The sequence below is a fragment of the Spodoptera frugiperda genome, chromosome 31 (genome assembly GCF_023101765.2).
Source record: "Spodoptera frugiperda isolate SF20-4 chromosome 31, AGI-APGP_CSIRO_Sfru_2.0, whole genome shotgun sequence".
Taxonomy (NCBI): domain Eukaryota; kingdom Metazoa; phylum Arthropoda; class Insecta; order Lepidoptera; family Noctuidae; genus Spodoptera; species Spodoptera frugiperda.
Window position 1 is genome coordinate 12,500,466 of NC_064242.1, and position 18,867 is coordinate 12,519,332.

Sequence of the window (18,867 nt, forward strand, 5' to 3'; positions counted from 1 at the left end):
AAGATATAGTGTTATCAATATGTTTATTTTTATTATTTATTGTCATCTTTGCAAAGTGATTTGTTTTGATTGATGTTATTTATCTGAAACTGTCTGTGTTTTTGTATATAAAACTAGCTTCTAACAGTGGCTTTGCTCGCCTTCCCGTGGTATAAAAAAATCCTATGTTTTATTCTAGATCATCATCTGAAACCCTGTTCCAAATTTTATTCCTATAGCCCTTCAGCCATTATTACGTGATTGAATCACAAATATAAATAAGATAAATGATATTTATTTTTGCAAATAGGTTACAATGTAACTCTTTTACACGTCAATCTTTCAAATAACTAGATGAGGCCGGCATTTCCTATCGGACTACTCTGAGAAGAAATGACGAAACAAACTCAGAGGTGCTGAATAAAAGCTGGTAACTCCATAAATACCTTTTTCGAACTCTATACTAAATTAATATGTATGGTATCTGTATATAAGTGACCTGTGTAGATTACTCTCTGTATATTACTGATCATACAGTATATTATTTTCATTTAAGTTTTATTCTTATGTTTTCCGATTTAAATTGGTTGTTGTTTTTTTTTCGGCTTAATCACGCAGCTGTTTGACGAGTAATTCGACTAGTTTCAAGACACGCCAAGCGGCTCATATTCGTGTTATAGAAAAACACAATTATTTAGTATGACTCACGAAAGTTAAACTACAAATATCTTCCATATTGTTAAAAAAAGATAAATATGTAACCGCCATTATATAACACCACATTTGGTATTTACTAATGAGATAAACAGTTGTTGGACACATGACATTACAGTTACAGAGTTTCATTGTTACCGATAAGATAATAATAAGAAGTATGTACAAAATTTTGTCCGACTCACCATTCATTCAACGATCTTTATTCGCCAATGTTGTTGCTACTACTATCTACGATCTACAAGATTTTTTTTATGAAACACGCCGGTAATCGAGCAGACCTATCACCTAATGGCAAGCAATCGCCGCCGCCCATGAACACTTGAAACACCAGAGGCGTTACAAGTGCGTTGCCGGCTTTTTGGGAGTTAGGAATTTAAGGGTTCGATTGGGAAGGGGGGAATTGGGCCTCCGGTAACCTCACTCACACAACGAAACACAACGCAAGCGTTGTTTCACGGCGGTTTTCTGTGAGGCCGTGGTATCACTCCGGTCGAGCCGGCCCATTCGTGCCGAAACATGGCTCCGTCACACTTGTGGATGGATGCACAGATCGATAGATAACCTGATAAAAAGGACTGCAGGTTGCTTCCAACCGACTAATCTAGAATGCATCGGGGAATCCATGGTACCATCTATGTCCGGTCGTGGTCATCTTGTGAGCAAATGAAAGAATACTGACTGTATAAAATTACATAACACAATTAATCAATTTTCGATTCTCTACCTATTCATTGTGTCCAATTCTTTTCGAATTGTACTACACCAATAAAGGTGCAATGTTTGGTGGAAATCTTTTCAATCTCGGGAAATAAAGTTTCATAGAATTCTATATAATTAGTGTTTTAAAAAGAGCATACAAGTAGCTACTGGCACACAATATAGATAAGGTAAAAATGTGGCATTGAAATTAATAAAAACAAACAGGTTTAATCACTTCTCTTTAATATTATATAAGTAAGGAAGTAAAAAAAGTAAAGAAGTCGGTTAACAAGATAACATAAGTATACAAAGATAAAATAATAACCATCAGTAATGTCGAACATCGATAAATATCGAACTATCGATAAATATCGATTCTATAACAATTATAGTCTTTATTATTTACTACTTAAGAATTAGAATGGTATTCTAGCGTTTTTGTAGACTCCTGCCCAGAAGTTGTAGTCCGCTTCATCAGGTCCATAGCCAACCGAGAGTCCATCGTTCCCGAAGGTCACGTAGGCTTTGTTAGAGGCACTGTACTGCGGCCATGCCACACCATCCACACTTGGGTCACTGTTAACAATAACCAGAATTAGAACGTTTACGAAATACAGCACTTCAAGCTACCCTAAATTGGGTTTTGCAATAAACGACTTTATAACAATACTATAAGGTTATTATCTATTAGCTTGTTGGTTTTGGTATATAAAATGGAAGTTGAGATACTTAAGACATAAAAAATGCAATGGGACTAAAATGTATTTGATGAAAGAAGACGGGGTAGTAATGTTGTATGTAATGTACCTTGACTTTGCAAAGTTGGTGATCGCAGTAGTTAGTTTCTTCGACACCTGGTATTCAACGCTGCTGGTATCGATGGACCAGTTCAAAGATTCTGGGTAGAAGATGTAGTAACCGATGTCGAAATGACTGGCTTTCTCAATGCCGTATTTGACTCCTGATTGTCCGAAGAAGTTCCAGTCTGTGAATCCATCGAAAATGTAGAAGTAAGTCTTCCTTCCGAAATTGGCCCATTTGTTGGCGTACCTCTGTGCATGGTAACCAATGCTGGCGCTGCTCGCGTACTTCACGAACAAGTCCAAGTTTTCTACTTCAACAGGTTTGTCACCGAAGTAGAACTCCTTCACACTCTTAGCGACATTCAAATTCGTGTCTGGAGTACTCTTAATGAGTATTTCACTAGGTGCGAACAATTCCTGGTATCTGCTGTACAGATCTACGTAGGCAGCGTTGTAAAGGTCGATGAGGAGTACTGCCTCTTGACTGCTGTAACCAATTATGAAGTCCACATCTTTATTGACATGTCCTTTCGTCAATGCGCTGTAGTAGTCTTCAGTGAGGAAGTTGTTTCCAGTTTTCTTTTCAATCACTGGCGTAAAGTGTTCCATTTTGAATAAGACATCTGTGATCTCCTCTGAAGCTAGAACTGTGGGAGCAATAGAATAGAAAGTATCATAATCAGCGGCCTGAAGGCAATCAAGGAGTGCTGCGCTGTCTTCAACATTTTCACACTTAAGCGCTTTTCCGAAAACCTTTGCCTTTTCGGCAGGTTTGTAAGTAATACCAAAGTCACAAGTAGCAGAGCCGCTCATTGCAATAGCTTTGTGGAAGAGTCCCTTCGACATGGGGGACAACATATGAAGAGTGACTGATGCTCCACCAGCGGTGTCTCCTAGAAGAGTGACGCTATTCGGGTTTCCTCCGAACTTTCCGATATTCCTTTGCACCCATTTCAGAGCTGTGACTTGGTCCTTGAGTGCAGCATTACCAGGTACATCTTCATTGTCTAGGGACAGGAATCCTAGAGCACCTAATCTGTAATTGATTGTTACTACCACCACATCGTTGGCAAGCAAGTAGTCTGGGCTGTACAAGTCTGTGTTGCCGGATCCGAAGATGTAGGCCCCACCGTGGATGAATACCACAACTGGGTAAGGAGTGTCAGGGGTGAGGCTAGGAGTGTACACGTTCAGGAAGAGACAGTCTTCACTGCCGGAGGTGTACACTCCTGTTATTGGGTTGAATTGTGGGCAGACGCTTCCGTGTTGTGTGGCATTCAACACTCCTTCCCATGAGTCTAGGTATACTGGGTCCTGTAAAATTTAAGATTTTCGTCAATTAAGAAGATCCTTCTCGATCGATGGTAGGTCTCAATAATCATTTTTTACGTGTGTCAATTTGTTTGGGAAAAATATATATTTATGCATTTTTCTTATTTTGAGTAATTTAATATTCAGGGACTCTTGCGCTATCAACTATATTATGATATTGTTTAGAGAAACGTCATTTACCCTGAATCGGAGTTTGCCAACGGGAGGCTTGGCGTATGGGATACCCTTGTAGCTGAGGTACTGGAAGTCTCCAACGACTGCATCCAGAACTTGGCCTCGGAGCTGACCCTGCTCCACTTGTACCAGTGTTACATCGTCGGCACAGGAGATGTTGTGTATGACACTGGAAACACAAGATTTTATATAACGTTATACAGTCGGTCCAACTAGAGCTCGCTACGTGTTTTGCTCGTCAATCTGAAGTTGAGCACTTCCTGACCCAGTGATGTGGCCTGCCTATTGCCACTTCAGCTCATAGGTTTAAGAGCTATGTCTGTGACTCGGGTTCTTTGGTGAATTTCTATATTTCGATTTTTTTTTTTCTGTATACGGACTTACCAATGTATGCCATGTAATATTTTATAGAATGGAAGTGGATATATTATGTCGAAGTTAGTAAATTACCTGATAAGGCAAATTGATTGATTACTTGCAGTGATCGAAATATCACGCTATTACAAGATTGTCATTGTTTTGAAAAGTCATAAATAAGTATTGTATATTTTTATCTATTGAGGTGATAAGTTTAAATGATGGAGGATGACAAGTAGCTTTATTTAGTTTTTATCAAAATTTATATCAATCGGTGTTCACGTACTGGATGAGAAGGAAATGACAGATTTTTTTTAATCATTTCCGAAATAGTAGTATGTTTATTTGTGAACAGATAACAATATAATACGATAAAATATATGAAAGAAGAGGTTTGACATAAGTGCAAATATAGTGATGATTGTAAACTACATATTACATCAAAAATAATAATAGAACAGAAAATAAAATATAAAAATGTCTTACCACAGAACAAGAAGACCAACTGTAGTTATGAGTCCCATTTTGTAACACCAGAATCTTGTACAGGCCCGATACTGATGTCGATTCGAAAATTTCTCCTTTTTATACCAATTTCAGCTTATTGTTTTAATAACTTTCTTTAAAATATCATATTTGTGCAACTATTATAATATTTGGAAACGGAAGCACTTGTATCAATAATTTCACTTCAAGGTGAGAAAAAATCAAATAACATAACATAGAAATGCTAAATAACATTTCCGCATCGCATACTACAGATTATACGATTTAAATCAAATAAATTTAATGTATTATTCGATTTCATCCTTCCTTGAATTTGGTAAAAAAGTAATTATGAGTAGTACAAAACTAAAAGTCCTATTTCGAGGTGAATAAGTTATTTATAAAGTGTCTCCAATTCTAAATCTGTCTATCAATTAACGAATTTTACTCAATACACACTGATAGATAAAAACATAGGGATTCTATTAATAGAAAGGAGATGGCTAAATGACTGACCCAGGCATAATAACAAGAATACGAATTTCACGCTAACCCGTATCATTTAAATATTCACTTATGAATTATTTTGTGTATAACTAATTCTTATAACTTGGTGAACAAAAATTAACAAAAAATAAGTTTAATAATTGATTTTTTTCTGTTGTGATTTGACATGACAACACGGAAGTAGGTACTGCAAGCTATTATTAGGACATTAGTTTCCCCGAAAATCAAATCGAAATAATTAAACGAACATCAATTTTTAATAATGGTAATATAATGACTTTTTTCTGAAACCAAATAATTGTAAATATTTTGATCGACACAAAATATATATTTTGTATAAGATTGCACAATCTTACTATATATTTTGTGTCTGTCCTTGGTTACTTTGTGTTCATTATCTAGTATAAGCAGAATTGTTTATCTATCTACCTCATATATAAATAACTTTCGGCTCAGGTACATCAAAACGCCTTGGTAAAAGTTCACAGCAATGTTATATTTTGAAGTTTTTGTAACGTTGTTTGACGTAGGAGCGCTACTTTATTTTCAGGATTGCGCAGATATGCCAAGTTTCTGGACCTTCTTAACTACAAAATATCAATCTTTAATTATGCGGCTTTATTTATTGCTAGGTACCCTATTTATACAATATTTATTTGTACGGGTTACGGCGTCCATACTTTGGTTTAGCCATGTCCTTTCTCAGTCAAACACCTCGTTAGTAGCTATTGAAAGAGAATCTTCAGATTTAATCTGGTCCATCTTAATCTCGTTCATAATTTTATTCAATCTTTGGAAATCGTATTCGATTGTTATTCAACAGAAATAAAGTCGATTATCGGATAAATTCTTGAATATCTCACTTAGTTTTTAGCGAATTTTACACTACTTTATTTCTTGTTTTGTTGAGACTGCGAGCACGCCCGAGCCATGTGTATGAATCGGGCCTCTCCTCTGGTCGCCAACCGGCACAATGGCGTATACTTGGAATCTTTCACGTGTGGTTAGCAAGTTACTTGGGCCCCAACTATCCGCAATCGGCCAGCGGTGCACCGTATCTGGGGTCCCGCCACCCTGCGCGGCTGGCCATCCGATGCAACTACACCAGCACACTTCAGGCCGGTCAGCCTGCATTGGAACACCCACTTCGACCCATTCCCCTCACTCGGCGTAACCGAGCATCGTGGCGAAATGCTACATGTTTTTGTTTGGGAGGTCATAAGGCCGTTGGCTGAAACCTACCACCATGGTGTCACCCGATTCGTACGAGACCATCCAGAGACGTGTTGCACTGGTTTAAATTTATGGAGAGCTCGTACGAAGGGGATGACGCCTTAGACTTTGATATTGTCAAATTGGTATACATATTTATTATTTTCATTTAAGTATTATTCTTTAAAAGAAGGATGAAATAAGTTTGTTTCATTATCGATGCAATAATATCTTCCGCATTAAATTAATTGTTATGTTTTTCGGTTTCCTCACGCAACTGTTTGATGAGGAATGTGACTAGTTTCAAGGCTCAATTGATTTATTTATTTATCTCGGGTTCAATTCGCGCACACAGAAACACGTGGTGTGCCCATAAGACTGAAGACTGAAGCGTTCCTACCCACACGCTCATGCATACCTGCACAAACTAGTTTGTATACAGATCGTAGTTTTAATCTGCTTTCCAGACTTGTACAAGTCATGAAACTTGTGCAAGTTTTGTCACACACACGCTCCAGTATACTTGCACACAGCCTTCAGTCCCGATATACCGTTCAGGTATATCGCTACATATGTGGCCACCATTACATAATATTATGGATTGCAAATAAACAATTGAGTATTGAGCCGAATAAGGTATCGACCTAAGTATTACATTTCTTGATGCCTAATCCGGAGCTGCGGACTACCTAGCGGGTTTACCGGGGCTCCGGCTCGACGGGCAGGAGTAGGAACGTGGTGGTTTTTAGTCAGTAAGAGTCTGACACTCCCTCTCGCCTCGCCCAAGGCGGGAGAAGTCATTGGATGATTTTCCACCATCAAAAAAAAAGTATTACATTTTTCGGTTTTTCGAAGAGTTCTCAGTAGTAGCACGGAGTCTGGAATTGTGCCCAGTATATGGCAATACGTTCACCCCTATTACATGGGAGTTATAACATAAATCGTGAAAAGTGGGTATAGGTACATACATTGTACAGGGACATTACGTTCCGTAATGTGCATCTCTGTCTACCCCTTCGAGGATAATAAAAATGATACACGAGATAAGTATTCATTGAACAAAATGACATTACAGTTACGTTGCAGAGTTTCATTGTCACCGATAAGATAATAAATAATAATAAGTACTATTAAATTTTGTCCGACTCACCATTCATTCAAAGATCTTTATTCATCATTGTTATTGATATTATAAATAACATTTTTGATATAATTATTAATTAAGCTACAAGGTGGACAGATGACCTGGTGAAAAGGACAGCTATTTAGCCATTGGATGCAGGCGACTTCGAACCGACTGATCTAGAATGCATCAGTAAAGGCCCTATGTAAGGTTCAACCGTGGACATTTTCTGATCAAATGAAAGAAAATCAACTCTAAATAAATCAATTTGCGATTTTCTAACCATTCATTGGTTGGAGCAGCTCTTTGTGTGATCCACAAATTGTTGTTTCGGGTCTAGGTGTCCTGTGTATGTGAACTTGTATGTTTGTAAACGCACCCACGACACTGGAGAAAATCCTAGTGTGGAGCAACGTTTTACAAAAAGAGAAATAGAAAGAGAAAGAGAAAGAGAAAGAGAAAGAGAAAGAGAAAGAGAAAGAGAAAGAGAAAGAGAAAGAGAAAGAGAAAGAGAAAGAGAAAGAGAAAGAGAAAGAGAAAGAGAAAGAGAAAGAGAAAGAGAAAGAGAAAGAGAAAGAGAAAGAGAAAGAGAAAGAGAAAGAGAAAGTGAAAGAGAAAGAGAAAGAGAAAGAGAAAGAGAAAGAGAAAGAGATTTTGAAATTACTTATCCAATAAAGATGCAATGTTTTCTGGAAGATATTTAAATCCCCAGGAGTGAAGTCTGATAGAAATCAATATTTTGGAATATGGCATGTTGGAATACAGTGGCATTACGTGTCGTTATGTATACCTCTGCCTACCTTTAGATGATAAATGGCGTGAAGTTGTAAGAAATCAATATTGAGTGTTTTAAAAAGAACATAGAAGTAGCTACTGACAACAATATAGATAAGGTAAATATGTGGCATTGAAATTAATAAAAACAGACAGGTTTAATTACTTCTCTGTAATATTGTATTGTAGTAAGGAAGTAAAAAAGTAAAGAAGCCGGTTAACAAGATAACATAAGTATACAAAGATAAAATAACCATCAGTAATGTCATAGAAAGGAACAATGTATGCGGACATCGATAAATATCGATGCTATTGAAGTATAGTCTTTATTATTTACTACTTAAGAATTAGAATGGTATTCTAGCGTTTTTGTAGACTCCTGCCCAGAAGTTGTAGTCCGCTTCATCAGGTCCATAGCCCACCGAGAGTCCATCGTTCCCGAAGGTCACGTAGGCTTTGTTAGAGGCACTGTACTGCGGCCATGTCACACCATCCACACTTGGGTCACTGTGAACAATAACCAGAATTAGAACGTTTACGAAATACAGCACTTCAAGCTACCCCAAATTGGGTTCTGCAATAAACGACTTTATTACAATACTATAAAGTTTATCTATTAGTTTGTTGCTTTTGGTGTATAAAATGGAAGTTGAAATACTTTAGATATAAAAAATGCAATGGGACTAAAATGTATTTGATGAAAGAAGACGGGATAGTAATGTTGTATGTAATGTACCTTGACTTTGCGAAGTTGGTGATCGCAGTGGTTAGTTTCTTCGACACCTGGTATTCAACGCTGTTGGTATCGATGGACCAGTTCAGAGATTCCGGGTAGAAGATGTAGTAACCGATGTCGAAATGACTGGCTTTCTCAATGCCGTATTTGACTCCTGATTGCCCGAAGAAGTTCCAGTCTGTGAAGCCATCGAAAATGTAGAAGTAAGTCTTCCTTCCGAAATTGGCCCATTTGTTGGCGTACCTCTGTGCGTGGTAACCAATGCTGGCGCTGCTCGCGTACTTCACGAACAAGTCCAAGTTTCCTACTTCAACAGGTTTGTCACCGAAGTAGAACTCCTTCACACTCTTAGCCACATTCAAATTCGTGTCTGGAGTACTCTTAATAAGTATTTCACTAGGTGCGAACAATTCCTGGTATCTGCTGTACAAATCTACGTAAGAAGCGTTGTAAAGGTCGATGAGGAGTACTGCCTCTTGACTGCTGTACCCAATTATGAAGTCCACATCTTTATTGACATGTCCTTTCGTCAATGCGCTGTAGTAGTCTTCAGTGAGGAAGTTGTTTCCAGTTTTCTTTTCAATCACTGGCGTGAAGTGTTCCATTTTGAATAAGACATCTGTGATCTCTTCTGAAGCAAGGACTGTGGGAGCAATAGAATAGAAGGTATCATAATCAGCGGCCTGAAGGCAATCAAGGAGTGCTGCGCTGTCTTCAACATTTTCACACTTAAGCGCTTTTCCGAAAACCTTTGCCTTTTCGGCAGGTTTGTAAGTAATACCAAAGTCACAAGTAGCAGAGCCGCTCATTGCAAAAGCCTTGTGGAAGAGTCCCTTCGACATTGGAGACAACATATGAAGAGTGACTGATGCTCCACCAGCGGTGTCTCCTAGAAGAGTGACGCTATTCGGGTTTCCTCCGAACTTTCCGATATTCCTTTGCACCCATTTCAGAGCTGTGACTTGGTCCTTGAGTGCAGCATTACCAGGTACATCTTCATTGTCTAGGGACAGGAATCCTAGAGCACCTAATCTGTAATTGATTGTCACTACTACCACATCGTTGGCAAGCAAGTAGTCTGGGCTGTACAAGTCTGTGTTGCCGGATCCGAAGATGTAGGCCCCACCGTGGATGAATACCACAACTGGGTAAGGAGTGTCAGGGGTGAGGCTAGGGGTGTACACGTTCAGGAAGAGACAGTCTTCACTGCCGGAGGTGTACACTGCTGTTATTGGGTTGAATTGTGGGCAAACGCTTCCGTGTTGTGTGGCATTCAACACTCCTTCCCATGAGTCTAGGTATACTGGATCCTGTAAAATTTAAGATTTTCGTCAATTAAGAAGATCCTTCTCGATCCATGGTAGATCTCAATAATCATTTTTTCGTGTGTCGATTTGTTTAGGAAAAATATATGTTTATGCATTTATCTTATTTTGAGTAATTTAATATTCTACTCCTGCGCTTGCAACTATATTATGATATTGTTAAGAGAAACGTAATTTACCCTGAATCGGAGTTTGCCAACGGGAGGTTTGGCGTATGGGATACCCTTGTAGCTGAGGTACTGGAAGTCTCCAACGACTGCATCCAGAACTTCGCCTCGGAGCTGACCCTGCTCCACTTGTACCAGTGTTACATCGTCGGCACAGGAGATGTTGTGTACGACACTGGAAATAAAAGATTTTATATAACGTTAGACAGTCGGTCCAACTAGAGCTCGCTACGTGTTCTGCTCGTCAATCTGGAGTTGAGCACTTCCTTGGCCCAGTGATGTGGCCTGCCTATTGCCACTTCAGCTCATAGATTTAAGAGTGGCTCGGGTTCTTTGGTGAATTTCTACATTTCGGATTTTGTTGCTACACAGATATTTCGTGCATAGTTTTTTTCTTTATTCGTACATCGGTATGTACGAATAAAGAAAAAAACTGTAGGCCATGTAATATTTTAATAGAATGGAAGTGTATATATGGACGGATTAGTAGGTGGTGCTCTAGGTATATTTGAGCTTACCTGATTAGGTAAGTTGATTGATTACTTGCAGTGATCGAAATATCACGCTATTACAAGATTGTCATTGTTTTGAAAAGTCACAAATAAGTATCGTATATTTTTATCTATTGAGGTGATAAGTTTAAATGATGGAGGATGACAAGTAGATTTATTTCGTTTTTATCAAAGTTTGAATGAATGGACACTGAATGACAATGAAATGACAAAACAAAATATTTTTAATCATTTCCGAAATGTTAGTTTGTTTATTTGTGAACAGATAACAATTAAATACAATAAATTATATGAAAGAAGAAGACATAGTGCCGATCTACGGTGGTTTGACATACGTGCAAATATAGTGATGATTGTAAACTATATTATTATATAACATTAAAAATTATAATATATTAAGAGAAAATAAAATATAAAAATGTCTTACCACAGAACAAGAAGACCAACTGTAGTTATGAGTCCCATTTTGTAACACCAGAGTCTTGTACAGGCCCGATACTGATATCGATTCGAAAATTTCTCCTTTTTATACCAATTTCAGCTTATTGTTTTAATAACTTTCTTTAAAATATCATATTTGTGCAACTATTATAATATTTGGAAACGGAAGCACTTGTATCAATAATTTCACTTCAAGGTGAGAAAAAGTCAATTAACATAGAGATGCTAAATAACTTTTCCGCATCGCATACTGAAGATTAAGCGATTTTAATCGAATAAAAGTATTATTCGATTTGATCCTTTCTTGAATTTGGTAATAATAGTTTTTTTATGAGTAGTCCAATAAAGTCCTATTTTGAAGTGAGTAAGTTACTTATAAAGTGCCTCTAATTGTAAATATGTCTATTAATTAACGAATTTTACCCAATTCTCACTGATAGATAAAAACATAGGGATTCTATTAATAGAAATTTCTCAGTCAAACACCTCGTTAGCGGCTATTGAAAGATATCTTCAGATTTAATCTGGTTCATCTTAATCTCGTTCATAATTTTATTCGATCTTTGGAAATCGTATTCGATTGTTATTCAACAGAAATGAACTCGATTATCGGATAAATTCGCTTCGTTTTTTAGTGGATTTTGCACTAGCTTTGGCCCACGACTTTGTTTCTTGTCTTGTTTTTTTTTGAGCAGCTAGCTCAGTAAAACTCAGTCACTTTAAATGATCGAATAATTATTAGTTTATTACATATGTATTGAAAAGTTAAGTAATGTGTGAGATAGACACTGACATGCATTTCGGCAAATTAAAAAAAAAAGTCCTGAGGGTGCTTTTCCACCAGAGATGTGCTATGTAGCTATGCTACGACGATGTAATAGCTAAGTTGTGAAACTATGTGACCGTTTCCACTGATACCAAGCTATGCAGTTAACTTTCTTAGATAAACTTTAATAGTTTTATCTGTCCGTTGTATGTCTGTCAGTAAATGAATAAAAATATGTATATTGAATTGACGTTACACGAATTGTCGGTGCAAATAAAATAAGTTATATAAATTAAAATTAATTATTTTTTTGTATGCTGTATAAATTGTAATGATAATTATTTGAACAAATGTCAGTCTGTCGAAAGTAAAATAACATGGAATTACCGTTATAATATAAATTATTTGTTTACATATATTATATAAATGATATGTGTAACATAGGTACGTTTAATTAAGTGCAGATGTCCTCTATTAGTTTGGTAAAAGAAATGAGTGCGAATGTACGCTTGATCCTAAGTTTTATAATCGCTTTTGTATACAATGTGATGGGGGTGAGACTTCTAACCCGTTAAGGCTGAGTACTACATCTAATTGTATCGACAAAAAAAAATGGGGTGTTGAACTCCCTCCCCCTATAAATTATAGCTATTTCAATATTTTTTTTACTTTATGTGAAAGGTTGTATGCGTCGTAGAAAAAACAACGACAAACGGTAGCTAATAACCTATGCTAACTAATTCATTACTTTTTTCATATGTTTGATAATGTTTTGGTGAGAAAAAAATCATTTCTGAATTATTTTTACCGAAAAATTGCTATTTTTTAATATTTTCAATTGATGGTTCAAAAATAATATGGGGGATATTATTTTTTTTTGTCGATAAAATTAGATGTAGTACTCAGCCTTAACGGGTTAGAAGTCCCACCCCTATCACATTGTATAGACTGGAATCCATCTACAAAATGAGAATAGGAATGATGACGGGATGTGAAAATTAAAAATCTATTTAGTTCGTCAGTTATCAGTGTAATGAAAATAAATATTAGAGACGTATTTTTTTGTCATATAAGATAATAATACTTAAATAAAACGAATGAAAGTTTAGGAGTGGATGATAATTAGCGGACTACCAGGGCTCCGGCTCGAAGCAGGAGTAAGAAAGGGGTGGTTTTTAGTCAGCAAGTCTAACATCCCCTCTCGCCTCGCCCAAGGCGGGAGATGTCATTGGATGATTTTCCCCGTTAAAAATAGGTTCACATGTTTCTCGATGGTTCTATATAAATTTTATTAAAATTGATTCAGCTGTTTTGGAGTTACGTATTCACTTCCACATCGAGTTACAGTTTGATCAATAGCCTGACAATAAAGTAATTTTAAAACATTTAGTTGCCAAATTTTGCTGATACTAAACTGATAGGCAATCGAATTTAGTTTTATTTGGTATGTGCGCTCTTCAGAACCAAAAATGGCAATTATAAGCATAGTGTCAGACAATGCAAATAAAATATTTATAACGTATTTTGTTCAACCCTAGCATTTTAGAATTGCCACGCCTATTGCCTTTATTTTAGTTTTAAGTTAGTTTTTATTCCTTATTTTTTTGGTATTTTTAAGTTGTAAATAATGTGTTAGTTTAGATTAATAATTATTCCTAGCTACTTAAATCTTCTAGTTTTGACATAAATGTAATGTATAATCAATATTATGTATAATGAGGAAAATTAAATTCCATATATCCATAACGGGAGCTCAAACCCTAGGATTTTATTTTTTTGAGGGTGAAACTTCTCCCGCCTGGAGCGGGGCGACAGGGAGTGTTAGTCACGCACTTACGGTGGCCGGAGATCGTCTCGCAATCCCCGACGCCCGGAGTATCTCTCGCGACGGTTGGGGCGTCATGAGGTTTGTTCCCCCATGCGCCCTGCCTCTTCCTTAGCAAGCATGACTGCTTTGTGGAAGAAAAAGACGGCATCCTAGTCCCCCTAACTCCGCACCATGGACTGAACCAATGCCTGATGCAAGCCACCATAGCCGACCACATCCCTGAGGTTGCGACGGTGCTTCAGTCTATTCAGGGCACACCGTTACTGTATGCTCCACCGTGTCCTCTTAACCCTAGGATAAGAGGACACGGTGGGTCTTCTTGTCCCACCAATAGGTTCAATAGTTCCTACTTAAAAATTAAATGCAATGCATTACAAGAAAGAACAATGATGATACCTCTGCTAAAATACTAGGAAATTAAAATAACGCCTGACAAAATAAATACAAAAACACCTCTCATGTGCCTCTCTGTCAGACTAATTTAAGAGCATGTTCTTTATCGGTACAGATGCAGGTTTTTTGCTATCTGTAGGTAGTACCTACATGCTATCGCTAGATGTGTTATACTACGGTGCTGTGGATGCGTTTGGCTTCCACCAATCATATTTATTGGTACATATAGCTTAGCACTGGTGGCAACGGACTCAACTAAGCCAAGTTTTTTATATGGAATGATGCGTGCTATGGTTGTGTGCTATGGATGGCTTCCTAACTATCGATACATCGCATTCTTGAGCTGAGTATCTTCCTTGCACAGCTACATAGCTTAGTATCAGAGGGAACGGTCATATAGTTTCACAGCTTAGGTATTACATCCTTGTAGTATAGCTACATAGCACATCTCTGGTGAAAAGCATTCTTAGGCAGGTCAGATGGTTTATAAGAAAGCGTTGATGCTCTCTATCAGATAAATGTAGTCCTTCCTACGACTTTCTCGGGAACAGAAGATGTAATATATCTAAGTACCTAGTAACGACCAAGATTGTAATGTTGTGTGTGTTTTCTAAACAAATAAAATAAGAGTAACAGAAAAACAACAATAGATTTCAAAGCAATTTATTATTAACTTGAAATATAAGGACTAGAACTTGATGTGAGCGTATTCAAGAATGTCCTTCCAGAATTTGATGTCTTTAGCATCAGGTTTGTAGTCAATGGTGATGTTTTCAGCTACGATCGCATACGCTTGCTTACTTTTGTTGTACTGAGGCCAGGACACACCCAGAGACTTGTTTGGAGACGGGTTTCTGGAAAAGGTATTTTTATTGTTAGATTTTATGATTAAGGCTAGATTACAAAGTTAATAATTACACAGTTATTTCATGTACTTACCCAAATTTAGCAAAGTTTGAGAAAATGCTACTCATTTGTTGAACCATTTTATACTCTGTGCTGTTAATTGGCAGAGGGAACTGCATCAATTTAGGATCAAATACATAGAACAAATCATCAAAGTGAGCAGGACCAAACACGCCATAGGGAGCACCCTGTAAACCGTAGAAGCTTCGGCTTGAATAACCTTGGAATTTAAAGAGGTAGACACTCCCAACTTTAGGCCAGCGTCTGATAAATCTGTGGACATCATACACGACACTGGCGAAACTAGAGTAGTTGATGAACTCGGGCATGTTTTCAACACTTATACTCTTGTCGCCGAAGTAGAAATCGTTAATTTTTTTCGATAAGTAGTAGATGTCATCAGTATTGGCCTTCATCAGAATTTTACTGGGAACTAGCATCTCTGGGTATCTGTTGTACCGTTGGATGTACCTAAAATTGTCATTGACATAGAACGGCAGCATGATGAGCGTCTCATGTTGGTTGTAACTGACCATGACGTCTACATTATTGACGTTACCACGGTCTAAGGAATCGTAGGGATCTTCACTCACAAATATCTCTTGGCCATAGTCTTCTTCTAGCACGGGAGTGAATGCACTAAACTTAAACACAACATGAGTCAATTCTTCAGATGCAAACAGATATGCAGTCCTATTCAGCAGTTCCAGGGTTGGTAGCTCTTGCAGTGAGAGAAGAAGTTCAGTGGCATTTTTAGTAATAATATTAAGGTCTTTTCCAAGAGCAAACGCTCTCTCTTTCGGTTTGTGAGGCAGGAAACAGTCTACACTGGTGGCACCACTTTCTAATATTGCTCTTTGAAACAGACCCTTGGACATTGGAGAAACCAAGTGATAACCAACAGCAACTGCACCAGCGCTTTCTCCAAATAAGGTGACTTTTTGATTGTCACCTCCAAAGTATTTAATATTTTTGTTCACCCATCTTAATGCAAAGACTTGATCCTTCATTGCAGCGTTGCCAGGGACTTCCTTTGTTCCTAACGTGAGGAATCCTAACACATCTAACCTGTAATTTATCGTGACGACAATTACATCTTTGGCTACTAAGAAATCTGGTCCGTAAACATCGACGTCTCCAGAGCCAAATTTGAAGGATCCTCCATGAATGAAGACCATGACGGGTAGTGGAGATTTTGGTGTGAGAGTGGGGGTGTAGACATTGAGAAAGAGACAGTCTTCATCGCCAGGTATCACGATGTTGTTGAGTAACTCTACTTGCGGGCACACGGAACCGTGTTGGGTGGCGTTTCTTACTCCGTCCCATGGTTCTGGTGGTTGAGGATCCTGGAAAAAACATATAAGATGAGAAAAAGATATAAGAAACTTAATATGATAATATAGATGTAACTGTTCAGACGCTGTGACAGTATTAACTGTACTGAGTGGCCCACTAATATACACCATATGGGTGAGCCTATTCTAAACGTTGGCTGTAGGCACATTAGCAGTTTTTGTCTCTGATGAGACGATGAGGAATTTAAGTGTATTTATGTATAATAGGTAGGTAGGTGTATACTTTGGGTAGAGCCAAGCGAGCAGTCTTAAAAAAAAACAACAAAAAAGTACCAGAAGAACATTTAAATACCATTACTAAAAAAAAACTGTAATCCTGTTTCTAGAACTACATACGTACTTGAAGTCGAGTTGTACAATGTCAGATAGAGAATATTAAAACCAGTTCTCGAAGTTACCAACAATGGGAATGAATCAGTTGGGAAAACATTGAAATTTTTTGCTATCATCACCAAGATCAGCTCAAAGACGTTCAAAGGACTAGAGGTAGATTAGGATCTACCTCAAGTCCTCCTAGTCTAGTCCTCCTAGTCTAGTCTGGTCTCCTGATCTGAGTGGCTGGTGGTAGTCAATTATTACGTTCTGATGTTAAGTTACCTTGAACCTGAGAGGACCGACGGGAGGCTTGGCATAAGGAATGCCTTTAAAGCTGCAGTACGTTGTTTCACCAGTAACCGTTTCTAAGATCTCTCCACGCAAGCGACCTTGAGCCACATCCACTTCGACATATTCACAAGATATCCATTGAAGAAAGCTGTAAAATTAAATTAAGTTTATTTCAAGAAATGTATTGGCAACCAAACGAAATGCAAGAATTATAAGTAGCTAATCTCTCTGACAAAATAGCTAACAGATTATACGTGGGAGAGACACGCTTGATGCTATGGCCTCAACGCAAACCGGCGTATAACATCATTTGTTAAACATAAAACATAATCAACAATACATTGTTCACATAAAGTAATAATTAAATACCATCCACCGCGTAAAACGAAATAAAACAATGAATGACTTAAAAAATGAGACTCACCAAGTAAAAAATAAAAAGAATGATATTTTAGTTTCCATCGTGATCGACCTGGTGCCGCTATACAAGCTATGCACCATCTGTAGTCACGCAACAAGCCACCAGGTAACTCTTATATACCGCCATTAACATCCAAAAAATAAACACGATACGTACATATGTACTTACATTCATTAAATATTTGTTCAACTCAACATATAAAGTTTTTTTTTTATTATTTCTTAAACTTGTTATCATTACAAAGTCACGTAGCATATTTTATTCAATTTGTTGGTATGAAATGCTTTGTATTATACATAAATATGGTTTTGCTAACGGCAATCTCTGTTAGACAACCTTTGGGTACATGCGATACGTAGGTACTGCTGCAAAACAAGTTGGGACTAGCTAGGAGTGACAGACGTTTACCTACGTCTAAGAATATATTATAAACTACTTTGGTCCGTGACTTCGTTCGTGTTGAATAATCACTTCTAGCAGTATTTGGGCCGGGAATCCAAGGAAACTGTACTGGCACCCGCACCCGCACCCGCAACCGCATGTATGCGTTTCCTACAGTAACGGTGTCTAGGGATCGAGCCGCATTATTAAGTTTGTTTTTTAATGTCTCTACTCTCTCTTTATACTCTTTCGGGATAAAAATACCCAGTGCCTTGTGCCCAGGATATTCAAGTATAATTATGCCAAGTTTCATCATAATCGGACTAGTAGTTTTTGCGTGATGCGTGAACAAACAGACAGACAGACAGGCAAAAATTGCTTAATAATGAAATATTAACAACTGTTTTAAGTACGTAAGTACTAAGAGGTTATCCACTTCTCTGTTACTAATTGTCATCAAATAAAAACCAATAATTAATATGAAAATCACCTTGAAAAAAATATCCAGTCATTGTGTTAACACGTTATGTAAATAAGAAAGTAATTTAAAAAGTGGTGACAATAAAACTTTTATACCTTTTTCGAAAAAAAACCCTGTGACACCCACTTCTGACTAATTAAAAACGTTTAGGTAATATATGAAACTCAAATATTAGGTAATACGAAACGGGGGGGTGAGACGTAGTGGTTTTTAGTTAGTAAGAGTCCAGGTTACCGGAAAGTCACTAACATTATATTATGAATACCAATCTCGCCTTGCCAAAGGCGTTTATTAGGAGAAATAGATGTTTATTAGGAGATTTTTCAGGTAACCGAAACGACTAAACAAATATAAATTAAAAGATATTAACATTATATGAATACTCA

The 18,867-nt window shown here is 37.3% G+C and overlaps 4 protein-coding genes across 7 annotated transcripts in view; 1 reads left to right on the forward strand and 3 right to left on the reverse strand.

The window, feature by feature from the left end:
* The window catches only part of LOC118276239 (uncharacterized), a 276,416-nt gene that overhangs the window by 103,172 nt on the left and 154,377 nt on the right, over positions 1–18,867 (forward strand). The gene's annotated exons all lie outside the window — the stretch shown is intronic.
* Positions 1,776–4,634, reverse strand: LOC118276233 (esterase FE4-like). The gene is made up of 4 exons (XM_035594474.2): positions 4,548–4,634; positions 3,711–3,873; positions 2,203–3,512; positions 1,776–1,971 (listed from the first exon to the last, which is right to left on the reverse strand). Exons 1-4 carry the CDS (start codon positions 4,583–4,585, stop codon positions 1,812–1,814), a joined length of 1,671 nt encoding a protein of 556 aa, XP_035450367.2. The 5' UTR covers positions 4,586–4,634; the 3' UTR covers positions 1,776–1,811.
* Positions 8,321–11,491, reverse strand: LOC118276232 (esterase FE4-like). Its single transcript, XM_035594473.2, has 4 exons — positions 11,331–11,491; positions 10,404–10,566; positions 8,900–10,209; positions 8,321–8,670 (listed from the first exon to the last, which is right to left on the reverse strand). Exons 1-4 carry the CDS (start codon positions 11,366–11,368, stop codon positions 8,511–8,513), a joined length of 1,671 nt encoding a protein of 556 aa, XP_035450366.2. The 5' UTR covers positions 11,369–11,491; the 3' UTR covers positions 8,321–8,510.
* Positions 14,979–17,786, reverse strand: LOC118276231 (juvenile hormone esterase-like). The gene is made up of 4 exons (XM_050707430.1): positions 17,623–17,786; positions 17,190–17,346; positions 15,271–16,583; positions 14,979–15,185 (listed from the first exon to the last, which is right to left on the reverse strand). Exons 1-4 carry the CDS (start codon positions 17,697–17,699, stop codon positions 15,020–15,022), a joined length of 1,713 nt encoding a protein of 570 aa, XP_050563387.1. The 5' UTR covers positions 17,700–17,786; the 3' UTR covers positions 14,979–15,019.

Coding starts and splice junctions, on each gene's coding strand:
- LOC118276233 (XM_035594474.2), bottom strand. CDS start 4,585: ATGGGACTCATAACTACAGTTGGTCTTCTTGTTCTGTG. Junction 3,513..3,710: donor TTGGCAAACTCCGATTCAGG/GTAAATGACGTT, acceptor TAAATTTTACAG/GACCCAGTATACCTAGACTC. Junction 1,972..2,202: donor ACCAACTTTGCAAAGTCAAG/GTACATTACATA, acceptor TATTGTTAACAG/TGACCCAAGTGTGGATGGTG.
- LOC118276232 (XM_035594473.2), bottom strand. CDS start 11,368: ATGGGACTCATAACTACAGTTGGTCTTCTTGTTCTGTG. Junction 10,567..11,330: donor GTTGGTCTTCTTGTTCTGTG/GTAAGACATTTT, acceptor TTTTATTTCCAG/TGTCGTACACAACATCTCCT. Junction 10,210..10,403: donor TTGGCAAACTCCGATTCAGG/GTAAATTACGTT, acceptor TAAATTTTACAG/GATCCAGTATACCTAGACTC.
- LOC118276231 (XM_050707430.1), bottom strand. CDS start 17,699: ATGGTGCATAGCTTGTATAGCGGCACCAGGTCGATCACGATGGAAACT. Junction 17,347..17,622: donor TTCTTTTTATTTTTTACTTG/GTGAGTCTCATT, acceptor TTAATTTTACAG/CTTTCTTCAATGGATATCTT. Junction 16,584..17,189: donor TCGGTCCTCTCAGGTTCAAG/GTAACTTAACAT, acceptor TGTTTTTTCCAG/GATCCTCAACCACCAGAACC.